This window comes from Alosa sapidissima, chromosome 17 (assembly GCF_018492685.1).
Source record: "Alosa sapidissima isolate fAloSap1 chromosome 17, fAloSap1.pri, whole genome shotgun sequence".
NCBI classification, from domain to species: Eukaryota; Metazoa; Chordata; class Actinopteri; order Clupeiformes; family Clupeidae; genus Alosa; species Alosa sapidissima.
Window position 1 is genome coordinate 30,968,030 of NC_055973.1, and position 19,669 is coordinate 30,987,698.

The 19,669-nt window shown below is 48.4% G+C and overlaps 1 protein-coding gene across 1 annotated transcript in view; it reads left to right on the forward strand.

The window, feature by feature from the left end:
* The window catches only part of LOC121688051 (E3 ubiquitin-protein ligase HECW1), a 99,669-nt gene that overhangs the window by 48,636 nt on the left and 31,364 nt on the right, over positions 1-19,669 (forward strand). Inside the window, exons 9-14 of the mRNA XM_042067370.1 lie at positions 342-442; positions 1,015-1,242; positions 1,339-1,637; positions 1,785-2,856; positions 7,632-7,733; positions 13,754-13,904. Of these exons, the coding sequence (XP_041923304.1) occupies positions 342-442; positions 1,015-1,242; positions 1,339-1,637; positions 1,785-2,856; positions 7,632-7,733; positions 13,754-13,904 (1,953 nt within the window). The remainder of the gene's footprint in view (positions 1-341; positions 443-1,014; positions 1,243-1,338; positions 1,638-1,784; positions 2,857-7,631; positions 7,734-13,753; positions 13,905-19,669) is intronic.

Consider the following 19,669-nt stretch of genomic DNA (forward strand, 5'->3'; position numbering starts at 1 on the left):
CATAGGTATTGTGCAATGGCTATTGGAATTGCCATCTTTCGCCAGTTCTTTCCACCTTCTCAAACCTGCAAGGGGGTTTTGTAACATAGGAAATCAAAAGAGTTATGTTTTTGTGATGATTTAGTGATATGTTGGATGCTGCCATTGACACTTGAAAATTCTACAGTGTGTGAATTCTACTGTATGTTATCTGCAGTGTGACTTCTACTGTATGTTATCTGCAGTGTGAGAATTCTACTGTATGTTATCTACAGTGTGTGAAAGAGGAGCTCACAGAGGTGAATGAGATTCATTGGGACGTCTCTCCCTCTCCCTCTCTCTCTCTCTCTCTCTCTTTCCAGGGATCGAGTGGTGAGTTACAACTTGGGTCGCCGGCTGCCTACAGACCACGTCAGTGGACAGCTGCAGTTCCGCTTTGAGATAACATCCTCTATCCACCCAGGTAATCTCAATAAAGCGATAACATCCTCTATCCACCCAGGTAATCAAAGCGATAACATCCTCTATCCACGCAGGTATCTAAATAAAGCGATAACATCCTCTATCCACCCAGGTAATCTCAATAAAGATAACATCCTCTATCCACCAAGGTAATCTCAATAAAGATAACATCCTCTATCCATCCAGGTAATCTCAAAAAAGATAACATCCTCTATCCACGCAGGTATCTAAATAAAGCGATAACGCATCACTGTCTCTGTTCTGGAGTCAATGTCCCCATTGTGTCTCCTGCAAATATAGAATATCAGCTCAAAAGAGCAGAGCCTCTGACAAAGAGCAATTTATCACTATGTTGAGTCATCCTCTAAAATTGCTGAGTGTTAATTGCTAAATATAACATTTTTTAATAAAACATGCTGCATTGTGCTCAATAAGGTCCTCAGATGTCCCATGGGAATCAAGTTGTGTTTCTCAGACTGGCGTGTCTTGTGGCAGCTGTCCTGCACTGCGGCCTTGTTGGGGACACATCCTGTCCTGACTCTGACTGACAGATTGCCCCTTTTACTCTGACAGATGACGAGGAGGCGTCGCTCTGTGCCGAGCCCGAGTGTCCCGTCGTCCTTGACAGCAGGCAGGCCGAGGACAACCAGGAGGGAGACCCGGTCGTCATCGCTAACGACGACGAGAACCAGTCGGTGGACGATGCGGCGAGCCTGGGGCCAGACATGCCTGACCTGCCGGAGGACGGGGCTCCGGATGGGACAACGGAGCTGGTGAAGGACGAAGAGGAGGAGGAGGAAGAGGAGGAGGTGGGGGAGGAGGAAGAGGGGGGGGAGGAGGATGGGGAGAGCCTCCCGCAAGCCTCCAGTCCCACAGCTGCGGAGCCTCACCCCCCAGCTGACGCTGACGGCGAGCCCGAGGACGAGGCCCCGGAAGTGGGCATTGAGCGCCAGGAGGAGGCCCCGGAAGTGGGCATTGAGCGCCAGGAGGAGGCCCCGGAAGTGGGCATTGAGCGCCAGGAGGAGGCCCCGGAAGTGGGCATTGAGCGCCAGGAGGAGGCCCCGGAAGTGGGCATTGAGCGCCAGGAGGGTGGGGCTGACGGAGAGGAGAGTGGGGCAGCGGAGGAGGACATCACCTCCACACTACAGACAGAGGAGGAGGAGCAGGAGCCAGCGACCGAGGAAGGGGCAGCAGAGGCAAGAGAGGAGGAGGAGGAGGAGGAGGAGGAGGGGCAGATGGAGGAGGAGGGGCAGATGGAGGAGGAGGAGGAGCAGATGGAGGAGGAGGGGCAGATGGAGGGAGAGCGTGAAGAGTGTGGTGCCAGCCCTGCTGATGGGGTTGAGGAGCAGGAGGAGCAGGAGGTGGGGGAGGAGGTGGGGGAGGAGGCGGAGGCTGCAGGGGGGAAGGAGGCGGAGAGTGGCGAGAGCTCCCGACCACAGGTGGACGGCGAGGCCGAGGTGGACGGCGAGTCCCGGTGCCTGCGCATGCGTGCCGTCCTCAAGCGCAAGAACCGGCCGTGCTCGCTGCCCGTGTCCGAGCTGGAGACGGTGATCGCGTCGTCATGCGGCGAACCCGAGACGCCCCGCTCACACTACATCCGCATCCACCAGCTCCTCCACAGCCTGCCCTCTGCCCACCAACTGCACCGCAGCCAGGACGACGAGGACGACGACGAGGGCGAGGGCGAGGGCGAGGGCCACGGAGCGCTGCTGGACACAGAGACGTCTGAGGACACCACGCTCAAGCCCGTGGAGGCCAAGAGGCGAGGGGAGGAGGCCGGCAGGGTGGACGACGAAGACGAGGAGGAGGAGGAAGAGGGCTCGGAGACGCAGTCGCCCTCCACAGTCCCAGCATGCCCTGGGCCGTGCTGCAGACGGACGCTCCCGCGCAGCCTGTCCATCGAGCGCCTGTCCGAACTCAACCAGCTCCTGGAGGGCGAGCGGCCGGCCCCGACCTCGTCCCGCCTGGACAGCGAGGGGGGGGGGCGAGGGGGAGGGAGGGGCCCGAGGGAGAGTGAGTGCGAGCTGTGCGACAACTCCTGCTATAGCACTTCCTGTTACAGCACTTCCTGTTACAGCACTTCCTGCTACAGCAACTCGACGGGCTACGAGGGCCACCCGCGGGTCTGCAGCCACACGCGCCTCTCCTCGGTGGACAGCGCGCGGCTCTCGGAGAGCACCGTCTTCTCCTCGCAGGAGGACGAGGAGGACGAGGAGGAGAACAGCGCCTTCGAGTCGGCGCCAGACTCCGTCCAGAGCCCCGACGGGCGGGAAGGGGGGGGCGGAGAGAGGAGGCGGGCCGAGAGGGCGGGGTCAAGCCAGTGGGAGGACGAGACGATGCAGCACAGCGGGGGACACCGATGCCGCAGAGAGAGGGACGAGTCCCCGGTCGCCGGACCTAGTGGCCGCGCCTCAGGTGAGCTCCAACACCTGTGCTGATTCAGTGAGCTCCAACACCTGTGCTGATTCAGTGTGGTCCACACATGTAGGAGTGTCAGTGTCAGATGTTTTGGATGATGTGGTGTTGTTACATGTGGTCAGGAAGGGACTACCCGTTGCAATCACTTGTTGCTGCGTCCACTTGCAGCTCATAGAAAGCTTTAATTAGCACATACTGTAACAGTCAAGCACATGGACACAATCCTCATTCTAGCTTATAGAGTTTAGAGAATGGAGATCCCAGCAGGGGCAGCCGTGGCCTACTGGTTAGCGCTTCGGACTTGTTACCGACCGGTTCGAACCCCGACCAGTAGGAACGGCTGAAGTGCCCTTGACATGTTTACTGAGTGTGTTTCACTAATTCACGGATTGGGATAAATGCAGAGACCAAATTTCTCTCACGGGATCAAAAGAGTATTTATACTTATACTTATACTTATACTTATACTTACTTACTTACTTACAGTGCATAGTGCATGAACCTCCATAGTTTAGCTTTCCTCCGTGTGCCTCCATCGCCCACACAATGACCTGCAGGGTTGGGAGCGAACGGGTCCGGCTGAAGGGTGGGTGGGTAACTGACCGGCTCGCGCGTCCCTGTCTGATGATGAATAATCGAGTGACCCGGAGCGGAGCGCCATGGGGGCGGCGCAGGGTGACGGAGACGGCTCTGACAACCAATTAGAGCCCGGCATACACACACACACACACACACACACACACACACACACACACACACGGCATGGAGGAGATGCTTATTTCTGCCACTTGATGGTTGTCAATGCTAGTCACTAATTGCTATGCCACACACACACACACACACGGCATGGAGGAGATGCTTATTTCTGCCACTTGATGGTTGTCAATGCTAGTCACTAATTGCTATGCCACACACACACACACACACACACACACACACACACACACATGGCATGGAGGAGATGCTTATTTCTACCACTTGATGGTTGTCAATGCTAGTCACTAATTGCTATGCCACACACACACACACACACACACACACACACACACACACACACACACACGGCATGGAGGAGATGCTTATTTCTGCCACTTGATGGTTGTCAATGCTAGTCACTAATTGCTGTGCCACACACACACACACACATGCATACACACACGCAAGCGCACACACACATACACACACACACACACACACACAGACACACATGCACACGGCACACACACACACACAAACACACGCACACACACACACGTGCATACAAACACACACACATATACATGCATACACACACACGCACAGACAAAAACATGCATAAACACACTGATACACACTTGCTCTCTCTCTCTCACTCACACACACACACACACACACACATACACACACACACACGGCATGGAGGAGATCCTTATTTCTGCCACTTGATGGTTGTCAATGCTAGTTACTAATTGCTATGCCACACACACACACAGACAGACACACACATGCATACACACACACACACGCGCACACACATACATACACACACAGACACACATGCACACGCACACGCACACACACACACCCACACACACACACACACAGGCACAGGCACATGCACACACACACACACACACGTGCATACACACACACATACATACACATGCATACACACACACACACACAGACAAAAACATGCATATTGTACACACACTCATACACACTTGCTCTCTCTCTCTCACTTACACACACACACACACGGCATGGAGGAGATCCTTATTTCTGCCACTTAATGGTTGTCAATACTAGTCACTAATTGCTATGCCACACACACACACACAGACACACACATGCGCGCACACACACACAAACACACACACCTACACATTCACATTTCCACACACACACTACTAAGCCTGAGGTTTGTCAGTTGGAGCAGGGTGGCATTGTGGGAGCTGAAGTATGGGAAACAGCGCCTGCTCTCGAGGAGTCGTCCTCTTGGACAGCCGGTCCATTGTGTCATCGACTGCCGCATTACCGGCCTCTACAGCCAGAGGTCATAGGTCATGACCCCCAAAGGTCATGTTGGTTTTGTGTATGTCCGATCACAGGCATTGTGTGTTTATGGTGCCATTGTTACAAAGGACTGTTATGTGAAGCAATTAAGGCTGGCTTGCTTCTCTTAATAGCTGCTTTAGTGGAAGGACATGCTGTGGAATAACTTAAGAAAGCTTTTCTTATACACAGCAAGGGGCAATTGAGGAAAAGTCTCCTGTTTTTCAAGAGTTTGATGTGGGGAAATGATTCTGCTCCAAAGGGGATCAAACACAACATATCATGGGAAGATTTAGATACGAGGCTTATGTGAGGTAGTCTTGTTCATTCAGTTTGGTTTGAGGGCTCGACTGCGTTGATGTCTTTTATCTTAAACACACACACACACACACACACACACACACACACACAAGCACACACACACACTTACACGTCTTTTGTCGGTGCTATCTCAGCCATTCCAACAGTGTCTTATGATGCGTGTTTACCCCCAGTTATGTAGGTCAAAAAATACAGCTACAGAAAAATGACTAATCCTCCTAATTTGTCATCCTGATTTAGGTTTCAGCCAAAACCTCAAACTGTTGTACCCTGGAAATCCAGAGTTTTCGCGAGAGCACAATGGAATTGTCTCTGCGAGACACTCTGGCAAAGAGCAATGATGCACGTTACTTTTACCCAACATTCCGGGAAACCAGCTAAACTGATGAAGACAGCGCTGCAACGTTGGAGGACAGTACACACACTTGCGTCGAAGTCCGAAATAATTCAGAGTAAACATGGTCTAGTGTTATCCAATTGCGTGCAGTGAGATTTTTAAATGCATGCTTGTTGCCGCCCCTCGAGTTGGGCCATTACATTGTTCTTTGCCAGACCCTTAATCTTTCTAGATTATCAGGGTCTGGATTTTCCAGGCTAAAACTGTTGGGCATTGTTAAAAAATGATACACTGAACCCATATTAAATGTGTTCTCATATACACCCATATTAAATGTGTTCTCATATACACTTCAGTAAGAACCCATATTAAATGTGTTCTCATATACACTTCAGTAAGAACCCCAATCTGCCATCAGTGAAGTAGGTGCTGAGTTGAGGAGACATAAACGGTAGAGTGGGGTGATAGAGTGGGGTGATGGGGTGATGGAGTGGGGTGTGTGGAGTGGGGTGATAGGGTGGGGTGATGGGGTGGGGTGATGGAGTCGAGTGCTGTATCAGCTCAGCAGGCTGACACTCTTGTCTCTCTCTGGTCTAGCGGAGCTTTACACGGTGGAGTGTGTGTGTGGGGGGGGGGGGGGGGGTGGTCTCGTGGAGCTGCGGAGCAGAGGAGCAGGCGGACGACTGATGCACCTCTTCAGGGTCTGAGTTACGATAACAGATAAACCTGTCAGCGCTCCGGCGACATACAGCAGTGCTGATGCTGACCGCAACTGATGGCCTCACTGCCTCTTGGAGCAAGAAGCCCTCCACACACACACACACACACACACATAGAGCCAAGCTTTCCTTGAAGTGCTAGACAACATATTTGTCTAATTGATTGATTGATGTGAATTAACAGATGTGTTTCATTGATATGAAAACAGGCACAAGGGATCATTGCTTTCCTGTCACATTGGGCTGTGTTTTTCTTTTCACTCGACCGCAGCACTTTGGTTTGGTTTTAGTCTTTGGTTGCACCGAGTGTGTGGTATTGTTAAAATGTGAGCGTATTTACAGGAAGTGTTAAAATGTGAGCGCATTTGTAGAAAGTGTTAGAATGTGAGTGCATTTGTAGGAAGTGTTTTGGAGGTAAGCAGCATAGCGCTAGCTAGCTAGGCAGTGTTTTGGAGGTACGAGCAGCAGCGTAGCTAGGAAGTGTTTTGGAGGTACGAGCAGCATAGCGCTATAGCTACAGTAGCTAGCTGTGCAGCGTCTCCCAACTCCATGTGGAGCGTTTGTTTACTTTCCATGCTGTCGGAGAGGAGAGGAGAGAGGAGGAGATCCAAAAATAGCACTGCATCATCAGAGTTCCCCCGCGCAGCGTGCATGCACTCTGCAAAGGCAACCGCATCTTTCCTCACACTTGATTTAGTTTTCCATTTCTCCAGTGGGCTACAGGCTGATCAGCTCATTACCCCTACCCCCTCCTCTCCCAGCTTTACCCCTCCACCCAGCTCCCCCCTTCAGCAGCAGATCCTGCCTCCCATTTCTCTCACATCAGCCATTTTGTTTCCTTGCCTGAATTAATCTCATTACAGTCTCATTTGCCAGCCCTCATTATAACGGCAGAGACAATTGCAGTGGGTTAAAGACAAGCAATGCTAAATGCTACAGTGCTAAATGCTGAGGTGCAGTCATCATCTGAAAGCCATATCATAATTCATGTCACAGCCATATCATGCCCATATCATGCTTTATGTCACAGCCCTATCATGCTTTATGTCACAGCCATATCATAATTCATGTCACAGCCATATCATGCCCATATCATGCTTTATGTCACAGCCATATCATAATTCATGTCACAGCCATATCATGCCCATATCATGCTTTATGTCACAGCCATATCATAATTCATGTCAAAGCCATATCATGCTTTATGTCACAGCCATATCATAATTCATGTCAAAGCCATATCATGCTTTATGTCACAGCCATATCATAATTCATGTCACAGCCTTATCATGCTTTATGTCACAGCCATATCATAATTCATGTCACAGCCTTGCATTGTTTTGTTTCTCTCACTGTTGTAGGCAATAGGCCTCCACTGTGCAGTCACCACCCAGTCGCAGTGTTGCCTGCTCTGTGGCCTGACCTCCAGCACTGCCCAGCTATCGATGAACCGTTACCGCCAAGTAAGCTTTTCCACAGCCACATCCATCCTCATCTGACACACTCAAGCTCAGTGTCTCAGTCTGTGTGTGTGTGTCTGTGTGTGTCTATGTGTTTGTAAGCGATGGAGGACATGTGTTTGTGTACTGTGCATATGAATATTGCAGTATTCATTTGTGTATGTGTGTGTGTGTGTGTGAGGGGGGGGGGGGGGGGGTATGCATGTTCTATGTTTGTGCTTAAGTCTGTACATGCCAAGACTACAGGTGTAGTCTGTGTATGTTTACCTGTGGTGTGTGTGTGTGTGTGTGTGTGTGTGTGTGTGTGTGCATATCCCACTTCATAATCGAGTGTGAACCCCATGCGGCCTTTCTGTTCCTCCAGGAGCGCACATGTGTGTCCACTTTGCTTCACACCACACCGATGTGGACGCCTCATCCAAAACGTTCACTCCATCCCATCATCATTTCATTGTTAGTCATCGACCTCACTTCCTCTCCCACATCACCTGCTCAGCCCCCCCCCCTGCCATGCACAGCTCTGTTGGATGGGTTAGATGGGTTGGCTGGTGAGAGCAGCCATGATGAGTGTGGCAGTGTTAGATGGGTAGGCTAGTGAGAGCAGCCTTGATGAGTGTGGCAGTGTTAGATGGGCTGGTTAGTGAGCGCAGCCATGATGAGTGTGGCAGTGTTACTGTAGATGGGCTGATTAGTGAGAGCAGCCATGATGAGTGTGGCAGTGTTAGATGGGCTGGTTAGTGAGAGCAGCCATGATGAGTGTGGCAGTGTTAGATGGGCTGGTTAGTGAGAGCAGCCATGATGAGTGTGGCAGTGTTAGATGGGCTCGTCGAGGCCTACAGGCTGTTTTTCCCCCCTTGGTGTGATCCCCATCGACTGCTTCCGAGGCGCTGGAGCACTTGAAGCTCCCTCTGTGCGTAATTGAGTTCTGCACTCGCTCGCTGAGAAACACAGGAGGTGCGGATCCATCGCTCGAATGTCAGTGGGAGAACCCCCCCCCCATCATCGCAGTTGTCATAGCAACGGGCCGTTGACAGGCAGAGTATGGACATGAATCTCTATTTATATCTGTCATGTTGAGGCCCGTGGGGAGGCGGGAGGACTGCAGCTCCCAGGGGTATCCCATGAGCCCCTGGGTGAAAACGCAAGCCGTGAATCTGAAAGGCCAAACGCGAGGACACCCTCATGAAAGGACCTTCAGTAAAGACCACTTGCAGAGTGGCAGAACATCAATCACTTCATTATCCTGTACAATAACCTCTATGGAAGAGATATTGTGTGTACTGTTGCTATTAAAACTTTTAAATATATTTACTTACTAAATAGTACTCATCTCATATAAGCTTTCCATAGAGATATTGACACTTTTATATTACACAACATTTATTCCTTTAACTGACGCCTTTGTCTGAAGCAAGTTAACAAACAATAAAGAGCAATCAGTGTGAATGAGACAGTGATGTAACAGATACTACCTGGCATAAGATATAGAATGACAGTTCAGAGTCCAGTTAAGTCAATGGATGTCAATAAGAGGTATAGACAGGAAAGAGACAGGTCATGTTAAGTGCAAGTTAAGTGTGTTAGCTTGTTAGTGGTGAAAGAGGAGCTCTTCCTGGAAGAGCTGGCTGGCTCTGATAGCAGCTAGTAGCGCTGTGTTGCCCTGTTAGGGATGAGAGTAGTTTAGACTGCTGAGCGGGAGTGCCAGGCGACGCTCTGAGAGGGAGCACTGCAGTTGAGCGGTAGCATATTCCTTCATGAGAGCATTTAGTAAGAGGGTGCGGAACTGGAGATCACTGTGTAGGCCAGCAGTAGTGATTTCCATTAGATGAGGGTGGCTACAGGGAGCCAGTAGAGCTTGATGAGGAATGGAGTAACGTGCTCTTTTGGGCTGACCAGAAACACCACTGCGTTCTGGATCATCTGCAAGGGTTTCGTTGTTTACTGTGCACTGTCCCGGGAGAGGCCAGTGAGACAGGCGTTACAGTTGAGGCGCAATATAACCATGTTCTGTACCAGGAGTTGGGTAGCATATTGAGTTGACAACTTAGTATATATACTCTTTTGATACCGTGAGGGAAATAATGCATATCCAAAACCATGCCTCTATCTACTGAGGCTCTCCGAGGTGTTGGGCTCCTGTCTCTAAACTGTGAGGTGAAGATGCTAACGATGCTGTCTGATTGCATGAAGCATTCCTACTGATGTACGCGTTGATCTGTGATTGGCAGAGTGAATACATGTACACTCTGCTTGATTGCTGTTGGTTTTAGTCATGTTATGATGTGGCACAGTATCGGCAGTGCTCAGGAAATGAGTGGGTACTGAGGACTGGACCAATTGGTGAGAACTGAGGACTGGGCCAATTGGTGGGTACTGAGGATTGGTGCAATTGATGGGTACTGAGGACTGGTGCAATGTCACAGCAGTGGGGCGGTGGGGTGGGTCTTGCTGAGCTGTGGGTTTCACAGTGAAATGGGCACCCATTCAATCCGGCTTAAAATAGCCAACCAACCCCCTCCCCCCCCTATAAATCTGCTCAGCAGGGAGTTTTCAGCCAAAGAGATTCGGCTGGATGCTGCATAAAGAGTTGGAGAGGGAGAATGAAACTCCCCCCCCCCCCATTAGAAATGCTTCACAGAACAGCTCCCCTAAGAGAACCCTTACAGTATAGCTCCCCTAAGAGAACTCTCCCTCCCCCCGTTAGAAATGCTTTACAGTACAGCTCCCATAAGAGAACCCTCCCATTAGAAATGCTTTACAGTACAGCATCGCATCAGGAAAATCGTTTGGGTGATTTCCCTGAGGGATTGCTTCAGTGTTACACCCCCTCTAATGTGAATTCCAGATGAGGAATTAATGTGTGGTATCCCTTTCTGTCCACTTGTGTTATTCACAGCTCTGCTATGCTAATCATTTGGTCACTGTTTTCCACACTGGTCCTTTTTGCTGCCTGGTGCATCTGTTGAGGCCCGGCAAGAATCATTCAGTCCGCTGTGCTGGTGTTGTGGTTTGCATCATGGACGGACAGGTGTGCTGGTGTTGTGGTTAGCATCATGGACGGACAGGTGTGCTGGTGTTGTGGTTAGCATCATGGACGGACAGGTGTGCTGCTGTTGTCGTTAGCAGCATGGACAGGTGTGCTGGTGTTGTCGTTAGCAACATGGACAGGTGTGCTAGTGTTGTCGTTAGCAGCATGGGCAGGTGTGCTGGTTTTGTCGTTAGCAGCAAGGACAGGTGTGCTGGTGTTGTCGTTAGCAGCATGGACAGGTGTGCTGATTTTGCCGTTAGCAGCATGAATGGACAGGTGTGCTGGTGTTGTGATTAGCAGCATGGGCAGGTGTGCTGGTGTTGTCGTTAGCAACATGGACAGGTGTGCTAGTGTTGTCATTAGCAGCATGGGCAGGTGTGCTGGTTTTGTCGTTAGCAACATGGACAGGTGTGCTAGTGTTGTCGTTAGCAGCATGGGCAGGTGTGCTGGTTTTGTCGTTAGCAGCATGGACAGGTGTGCTGGTGTTGTCGTTAGCAGCATGGACAGGTGTGCTGATTTTGCCGTTAGCAGCATGAATGGACAGGTGTGCTGGTGTTGTGATTAGCAGCATGGGCAGGTGTGCTGGTGTTGTCGTTAGCAACATGGACAGGTGTGCTAGTGTTGTCATTAGCAGCATGGGCAGGTGTGCTGGTTTTGTCGTTAGCAACATGGACAGGTGTGCTAGTGTTGTCGTTAGCAGCATGGGCAGGTGTGCTGGTTTTGTCGTTAGCAGCATGGACAGGTGTGCTGGTGTTGTCGTTAGCAGCATGGACAGGTGTGCTGATTTTGCCGTTAGCAGCATGAATGGACAGGTGTGCTGGTGTTGTGATTAGCAGCATGGGCAGGTGTGCTGGTGTTGTCGTTAGCAGCATGGGCAGGTGTGCTGGTTTTGTCGTTAGCAGCATGGACAGGTGTGCTGGTGTTGTCGTTAGCAGCATGGACAGGTGTGCTGGATAGGTGTGCTGGATAGGTGTGCTGGTGTTGTCGTTAGCAGCATGAATGGACAGGTGTGGTGGTGTTGTGATTAGCAGCATGGACAGGTGTGCTGGTGTTGTGATTAGCAGCATGGGCAGGTGTGCTGGTGTTGTCGTTAGCAGCATGGCCAGGTGTGCTGGTGTTGTGATTAGCAGCATGGGCAGGTGTGCTGGTGTTGTCGTTAGCAGCATGAATGGACAGGTGTGCTGGTGTTGTCGTTAGCAGCATGGGCAAGTGTGGTGGTGTTGTCGTTAGCAGCATGAATGGACAGGTGTGCTGGTGTTGTGATTAGCAGCATGGGCAGGTGTGCTGGTGTTGTGGTTAGCAGCATGAATGAACAGGTGTGCTGGTGTTGTGGTTAGCAGCATGGCCAGGCTGCTCACTAGGAACCCAGTTAAGAGATGCTGCACAGGGGTGTCTGCCATTTCATCATTCTGTAGCTTTTTCTTGGTCTTTTAAACTAAAAGACCAAGAACATTGACTAACTAACATTGTTATTCTTTCACACTTGCTTGCTATTTTCTATTATTTGTTTTGCATTTTTTTATGTTTTAAATCAAAACCACATAAACTACAATAGAGACTTTTAAGCTCTATTCATTAACATGAATTCATGAATACATTAACATCCTGACCAATGGCTAGCTGAATGGGTGTTGAGTCCTCTGACTTCCAGTCCTCCTTGTGTTCAGCCCAAGCCAGTGGTTAGTAGACTCGTTAGCGTGTGGGTGTTGGCTAGCGGACTGGTTAGCGCGTGGGTGTTGGCTAGCGGACTTGCTAGTGTGTGTTGGTGTAGGCTAGCGGACTGGCTAGCATGTGGGGTGTTGAGTCTTTAGTCTGTTCAGTACAAGCCAGTGGCTAGCGGACTGGCTACTGTGTGTGTTGGGTGTTGGCTAGTGGACTGGCTAGCGTGTGTGTTGGGTGATGGCTAGTGGACTGGCTAGCGTGTGTGGTGGGTATTGGCTAGCGGACTGCCTAGCGTGTGTGTTGGGTGTTGGCTAGCGGACTGTCTAGCGTGTGTGTTGGGTGTTGGCTAGCGGACTGGCTAGCGTGTGTGTTGGGTGTTGGCTAGCGTGTGTGTTGGGTGTTGGCTAGCGGACTGGCTAGCGTGTGTGTTGGGTGATGGCTAGCGTGTGTGTTGGGTGATGGCTAGCAGACTGGCTAAAGTGTGTGTTGGGTGTTGGCTAGCGTGTGTGTTGGGTGTTGGCTAGAGGACTGGCTAGCGTGTGTGTTGGGTGTTGGCTAGCGGACTGGCTAGCGTGTGTGTTGGGTGATGGCTAGTTGTGTGTGTTTTGGGTGTTGAGTCTTTGTGCAGTACAAGCCTGTGGAGAACTGAGAGAGGAGCACTGTCTGTCTGACTCAGCCACTCAGACAAATACATCATCGTAAACAAACAAACAACCAAAACAAACACACACACACACACAGTCCATAGAGAGTCACACAGGCACATGACAAATGCTGCTACTGAGCTCAGATCCATTGTTTGCATTTGTGTGTGTGTGTGTGTGTATGTGTGTGTGTGTGTGTGTGATGGATTCTCTCGCATACTGTCTATGCTCAAGAGACAAGGAGGCTTGTACCCACAGTTATGGCTGATTGTTTTACCTCTGTGTGTATGTGTGTATATGTGTGTGTGTGTGTTTGTGTATACTTATGTGAGTCCATACAAATGTGTTTGTCTACATATCTGTGTGTCTTATGAATGAGTGTGTGTGTATGTGTGCACTTAAGAGTCAGTGTTCCTTGATTTATAAATGTTTATGTTATGATCCATTTACAGTGTGTAAGTGTCTCTCACAGATCTCTGCTGGTGTTTGTGTGTGTGTGTGTGTGTGTTAGTGTGAGTGGTGTGTTAGTGACTGTGTGAGAGAGAGTTAGTTTGTTTCCTGTGCATGGGTTTATGCTAATATTCTTCTCGGTGGACTTGTAAGCTCATGTAGGTCTTTCACGTGAGACTGTGTGTGCTGACCCTGAGTGTGCTGACCCTGCGTGGTTCTCTCTGTGGTCCTCTCTGCAGACTGGGAGGCGCGTATCGATAGCCATGGCCGGGTCTTCTACGTGGACCACGTCAACCGCACCACCACCTGGCAGCAGCCCACCCACGCGGCCAAGTGCACGCGCATCCAGAGGTCCAGCTCCGTCCAGCAGATGGAGCAGCTCAACAGACGGTAGGGAGGCGGCGCCACACACACGCGCGCACACACACACACATACACACACACACACGCGCGCACACACACACATACACTCACACGCTCACACACACACGCACACATACACACGCACACACACACACACACACACACACATACACACACACACATACACACGCACACACACACACACACATACACACGCACACACACACACACACGTGCGCGCACACACACACGCGCGCGCGCGCGAGCGCACACACACGCGCACACACACATACACACGCACACACTCAACACACACACACACGCACACACATACCTGCAAACTAGTCACCTTTCGCCGTTTTTTAATCAAAATATGTCATTCGTGTGAATCGTGTAGATACGTTTTTTTCGGGGGGGGGGGGCAACTTCTCATAGTCTATAATACCTCCACATGGGAGTGAGGCTATCGTCGATTTCATGCTATATTTATAGACAAGTGATTGGCCTCTCTTTGTGCTATTTTTGAAGACCTACCTATCAGTTGTTTCTGAGGGCGGGCTTTATCACTTTCTGTTACGCATAGCCTGCCTGCTATGGCCTGCAGCAGCGATATGACCAAGGAAAAAAAGAAAATGTTAGCTAATAAACACGGGCCACATGCTACACTCTCTCTGACTATAAACTCAAGGTAAAACATCATATTGTTAGGCTACTTTTCCCTTGTCCTTGGTGGGTTAAATGAAAGACTTGCTGAGGTGAGGTTAACAAATTCACGTTCCCGCAGCTGGCCGTTTTGCGAAACAGAACGACTCTGCACTGAGTGCGATTGTGAATTTAGCTCGGCTTAATAGTTTAATATTGTCTTGGAAAGTTATTGCTTGTTCACAAGTTATGTCATTTAGCATTATATTTCCCATGTGTCGATGATGGTTAGACATGACGTTCTCAAGGAGCGCAGACCTTTCCAAGGCCAAATGTAGTTATTTGCAACAAATCTGAAAGTGGACCTAGCAAAATATTTTGACTTGCTCAGTGATAGGTGTTCAATTTGTTTGTTTTCTGTGTAGCATATAGATCATAATTCTTGATAATTAGTGCACAAACAAGCGAGACCTAGGCTTCTAGAGTAGACTGACATAACGCACCTATTGCTGAGACCCGCCCCTTTAGTTGGAATGTGATCATTGCAGCCTCAGTAGACACGAGAGCAGAAAGACACCAACATAACATTAGGGATAGATGTATTTCTTCACATTTTTTTTTTTAATAATAATGGATTGAAAAGAGGTACTTATAAACCAGACAATAGAGACCAGAACATGGATATCCACAGCCCCTTTCTATCAACACCAATGATTTTTATAGATAAGGATTAGGCTTTAAAACAGATTGTCAACATTTATGTTGTTTGGTCTGTTTTTGGCTGCATACATGAAGGCCAAGGTGGGCAATGTGTTTTCCCTGGTTTGAGGTAATACTGACATATCTTCAAGGATGGCAGGTCTGAAAATCTAATCTTCTCCATCATTAAGTTATTCAATTAGGCTAAACATGGCCTTAACTCAAAACAGCTGGTAGGCCTACTGTTATGACTAGGCTGTCATTTTAAAATGTAAAAGTGTCAAATGCAGCCATATTTAAATTCTGCTCACTGCACGTTTATTATAATATAATATGATAATTTAATATAATACATATATTAATATAATATGATAATTTATAATATAATATTCAATATTCATTATAAATCTATATATCATATATAAATCTTTTTCAAATCTTCTGCGCGGGGGAGGGGGGGGGGTCTTCCGGAAATATGTCACCTTTTTCAGCCCTTCTGAGTTTGCAGGTATGCTCACACTCATACAGGCACATTCACATGTGGATGTGCACACACATGCTCACACTCACTCACGCACACACACACACACACACACACTCACACACACACACACACACACTCACTTACACTCATACAGGCAGACACACACACACACATTCACCTAAATTCAGTCAGTAGCATGAATATGCACAGCACATGTAGGTGTGCAAACATATGCAGAGAAATAGAGAGAGAGAGGGAGAGAGAGAGAGAGGCTTAACACTCCTTTATTAAAACAATATCAGGTGTTTAACTACTACACAATAAAATCATGTTAAAAACACATACAAGTTACAAGTTAAAAAGAAACATCACAGGGATTCATATTCAACAGCAGATTCATATGTTGAAAACAACCTGCCCATCCCCACCACCCTCACACAGCAACCCCCCCACCCCCCATACAGCCAGAAAGCTCTCAATGTCATCAACCATCCTGTAAAAAGCATATTCAGACTTGATTCTCCCCCCCACCACCCCCCTAAAAATCTCCACAGGATTGGTTGAAACTCGCCCCGCCATCTTGTACTTCCTTGACAACCAAATTGCCATTTTTGCTGCACCCAACAAAAAATTGACAAAACACACTTCCCTTTTCCTTTTGGCCTTGTATACAACCCCTTCAATGAAGAATTGAAAAGAAAACACTACTCCTACCTTCGCTACCCAGGCACTCAGGAGCTCAAAGAGCTCCCCCAGTCTTACACAGAAAAGAAAAAGGTGCTCAACTGTCTCATCCAACCCACAAAAGGGACACCCCCTCCCAATTGCCGGATTCAGGTGTGCCACATGTCTGTTTGTAGCTATAGCCCCGTGGACGAGCCTCCATTGTAGATCGGCCGTACGTTTCTCGATTGGAGGCTTATAAAAAGACCTCCAAGCAGGAGAGAGAGAGAGAGAGAGAGAGGAGAGATAGAGAGAGACAGACAAAGAGGGAGAGACAGAGAGAGAGAGAGAGAGGAGAGATAGAGAGAGACAGACAAAGAGGGAGAGACAGAGAGAGAGAGAGAGAGAGAAAGAGAGAGAGATTTGATTGATTTTGAATTGCGCTTTATTGTAGAACAGTCTTAACAACTCAAGGTCACGTCAGTCACAGCTCAAAAAAAGTAAAATAACTGGGCCTTACACAAAAGCAGAACAAAATTCTATCTCCTCATTAATCACAGAGCATATTGCACCTCCATAACACCATTTATCAACAAATGTTTCAAGAGTTTGCATATGTTTGTAGAAGTAATAATCAGTCAGCACACTAGATTTGACCAATCTTGAGAAAACATTTACAACATCAGCATCTAGATTGGTGACCATTTTGTTTCTCCTGCTTATGTAAATGGCCATTTTTGCTTGGCCCAAAAGGAAATTAATCAACTGACATTTTACTCTGTGTGACCGAGTATATTCAAAACCAAAAACAAATATTTGCAAAGAAAAAGCTTCATCAGAAACTTGAAAAAGGCCTTCTAAAACCCTAAACAAAGGTGACAACCTCAAACATTGCGAGAAACAGTGAAACACTGTCTCCCTCTGAAAGCAAAAAGGGCAGTCCTGACAAACCCCTGGGTTTATGATGGACACAAACGCATTAATTGCAACAATACCATGGAGAACTCTCCACTGCAAGTCACAGACTTGTTTCCTCAACGGTGGTTTATAGAGTGCCCTGCATTCAGGTTTTACAGTATCATCTAGACCCAGAACATTTCGCCAAGGAGTGTCAACTCTCGCATTTAATTTCTGTTTGTTTAGAACAATAACACACATTTTGTACAGAGGTTTACTACAAAAGTCATCCAAAACAATCTCTGTTCGTTCTTTATTCTCCAAAATAACCCCTGCACAGTCACCCAGTTTTGGCCTAACACATACATTGAGAAAAGGATCCTCCTGATCAGGAGGGTCTAACCCCAAACAGTACTGTTTTAGTCTTTCACATTCCTCAGCCGTAAGGAGTGCCTTCCACCTACCCAACAGTTTGTTGATGACACGTATGGACCTTATCCCTAGGCGCAATACTAGTTCCTCAGAACAAACCAGATCAGGCCCTGCAATGTCCACTAACTGTCTAATCTTGACAACACCAGAGTCAGATAGTATCCTTGTCAGTGTGGGGTTCTCGCTCCCAGCGATGTCAAGTCGGGAGCCATAAACCAGAAGCCAATGCAGTGACGTGTTAGTTCCAGTTCTTTGCATATTGAAAAAGTTCAGGATAGCAAACAGTCCTCTGTAAAAAGACGGCAATGCTGATACATTCAGTCTCTTAGTATCCGTCCAAAAAAGTGTTTTGTCCAATCCCAATCCTCCTGTTGTCCGAAGGATTACACTCGCCAAAGGCCTCCGAATCAGATCTTGTGGACCCGTAAGGTACCTTTGCAGAAACGCAAGACGGAAGGCTGCGGCTCTGCTAGACAACTGCACAAGCCCTTGCCCTCCCTCATCTTTAGGCAGGTACAGCATGCTCTGGGGTAGCCAGTGCAGATTGTCCCAAAACAAATCAACTAATAGAGCTTGAATGGTAGCTAAAAAGTCTGTTGGAGGATCAATACAGGCTAATCTGTGCCACAGAGAGGAAGCAGCAAGGTTATTGGCGATAAGAACACGCCCCCTGTAGGAAACGTGTGGCAGGATCCATTTCCACCTGTTTAATCGGCCCTTAATTTTCTCCAGAACCCCCTCCCAGTTTTTCCCTCATAGTGTCCTGATCTCCCAAATAGACTCCTAGGTACTTAAGCCCACCCCTTTTCCATTCAAGGCCAGTATGAAGCCTTAGCTGTACCCCTGACCAGTCCCCAAAAAGAAAAGCATCACTTTTGTTCCAATTCACCTTTGCAGATGAAATCAAACCAAAGGTGCCTATTATGTTGGTTAACATGTCAATGTCCTTTTGCTCACTGACCATCACAATTAAATCATCAGCATAGGCTGAAACCTTAAACACATCGTGACACAAAGGCACTGAAAACCCAGAGAGCTTAGCCCTCAGCTTATTTAACAGGGGTTCAATGGCTAATGCATACAGCATTCCAGATAGAGAACAACCTTGTCGTACCCCTTTGAACTCTGAAGGGAGCGCACAAACCACTGTTGATCTTCAAGACATTTTCAATATTACAATACAGGGCCTGGATCATTGCTATAAAATTCCTACTAAAACCAAAGTGTGTCAGGACTTTCCACAGATAAGCATGCTCAACGCGATCAAAAGCCTTCTCTTGGTCTAAAGAGATGAGACCTGTTCTGAGACCAAGTAGATTGGAGACGTCTAAGACACCCTTGACTAGTTGGATATTATCAAAGATGGACCGCTCAGGTACACAGTATGTTTGATCTATGTGTATAACCTCTGCCATGACCTTCCCCAATCTAGTGGCCAAAACTTTAGAAAAAATCTTGTAATCTGTAGAGAGCAGAGCGACTGGACGCCAGTTCTTCAGCTCGTTCAGATCGCCCTTTTTTGGTAGTAAGGTGAGCACTGCTCTCTTACAAGATAGTGGTAACCCCCCCCTACCTAAACATTCAGTGAGCACCTCTTGAAAGTCCTCACCCAGAACTGGCCAAAAGGCCTTATAGAACTCAACAGACAAGCCGTCAATACCTGGTGCCCGCCCATTCTCCATAGCCATAAGGGCATTGTGAAGCTCCTTTAAGGATATATCTTCACCAAGCATCGTAACTGAATCCTCGCAAAGTGTGGGTGAATTCTGAAAAAAATCAGCCTCCACATCTGGGTGTTCACTGTGCTCATTTTTGTACAGATCAGCATAAAAGAGAACAGCTAGCTTCCGTATCTCAATCGTGTCAGTCACTAGGGTGCCAGACTGGGCCCGTAGAGCATGAATATATCTTTTTTGACCATTTTTCTGTTCAAGATTGAAAAAGAACTTGGAGGGAGCATCCATCTCTGAGATGT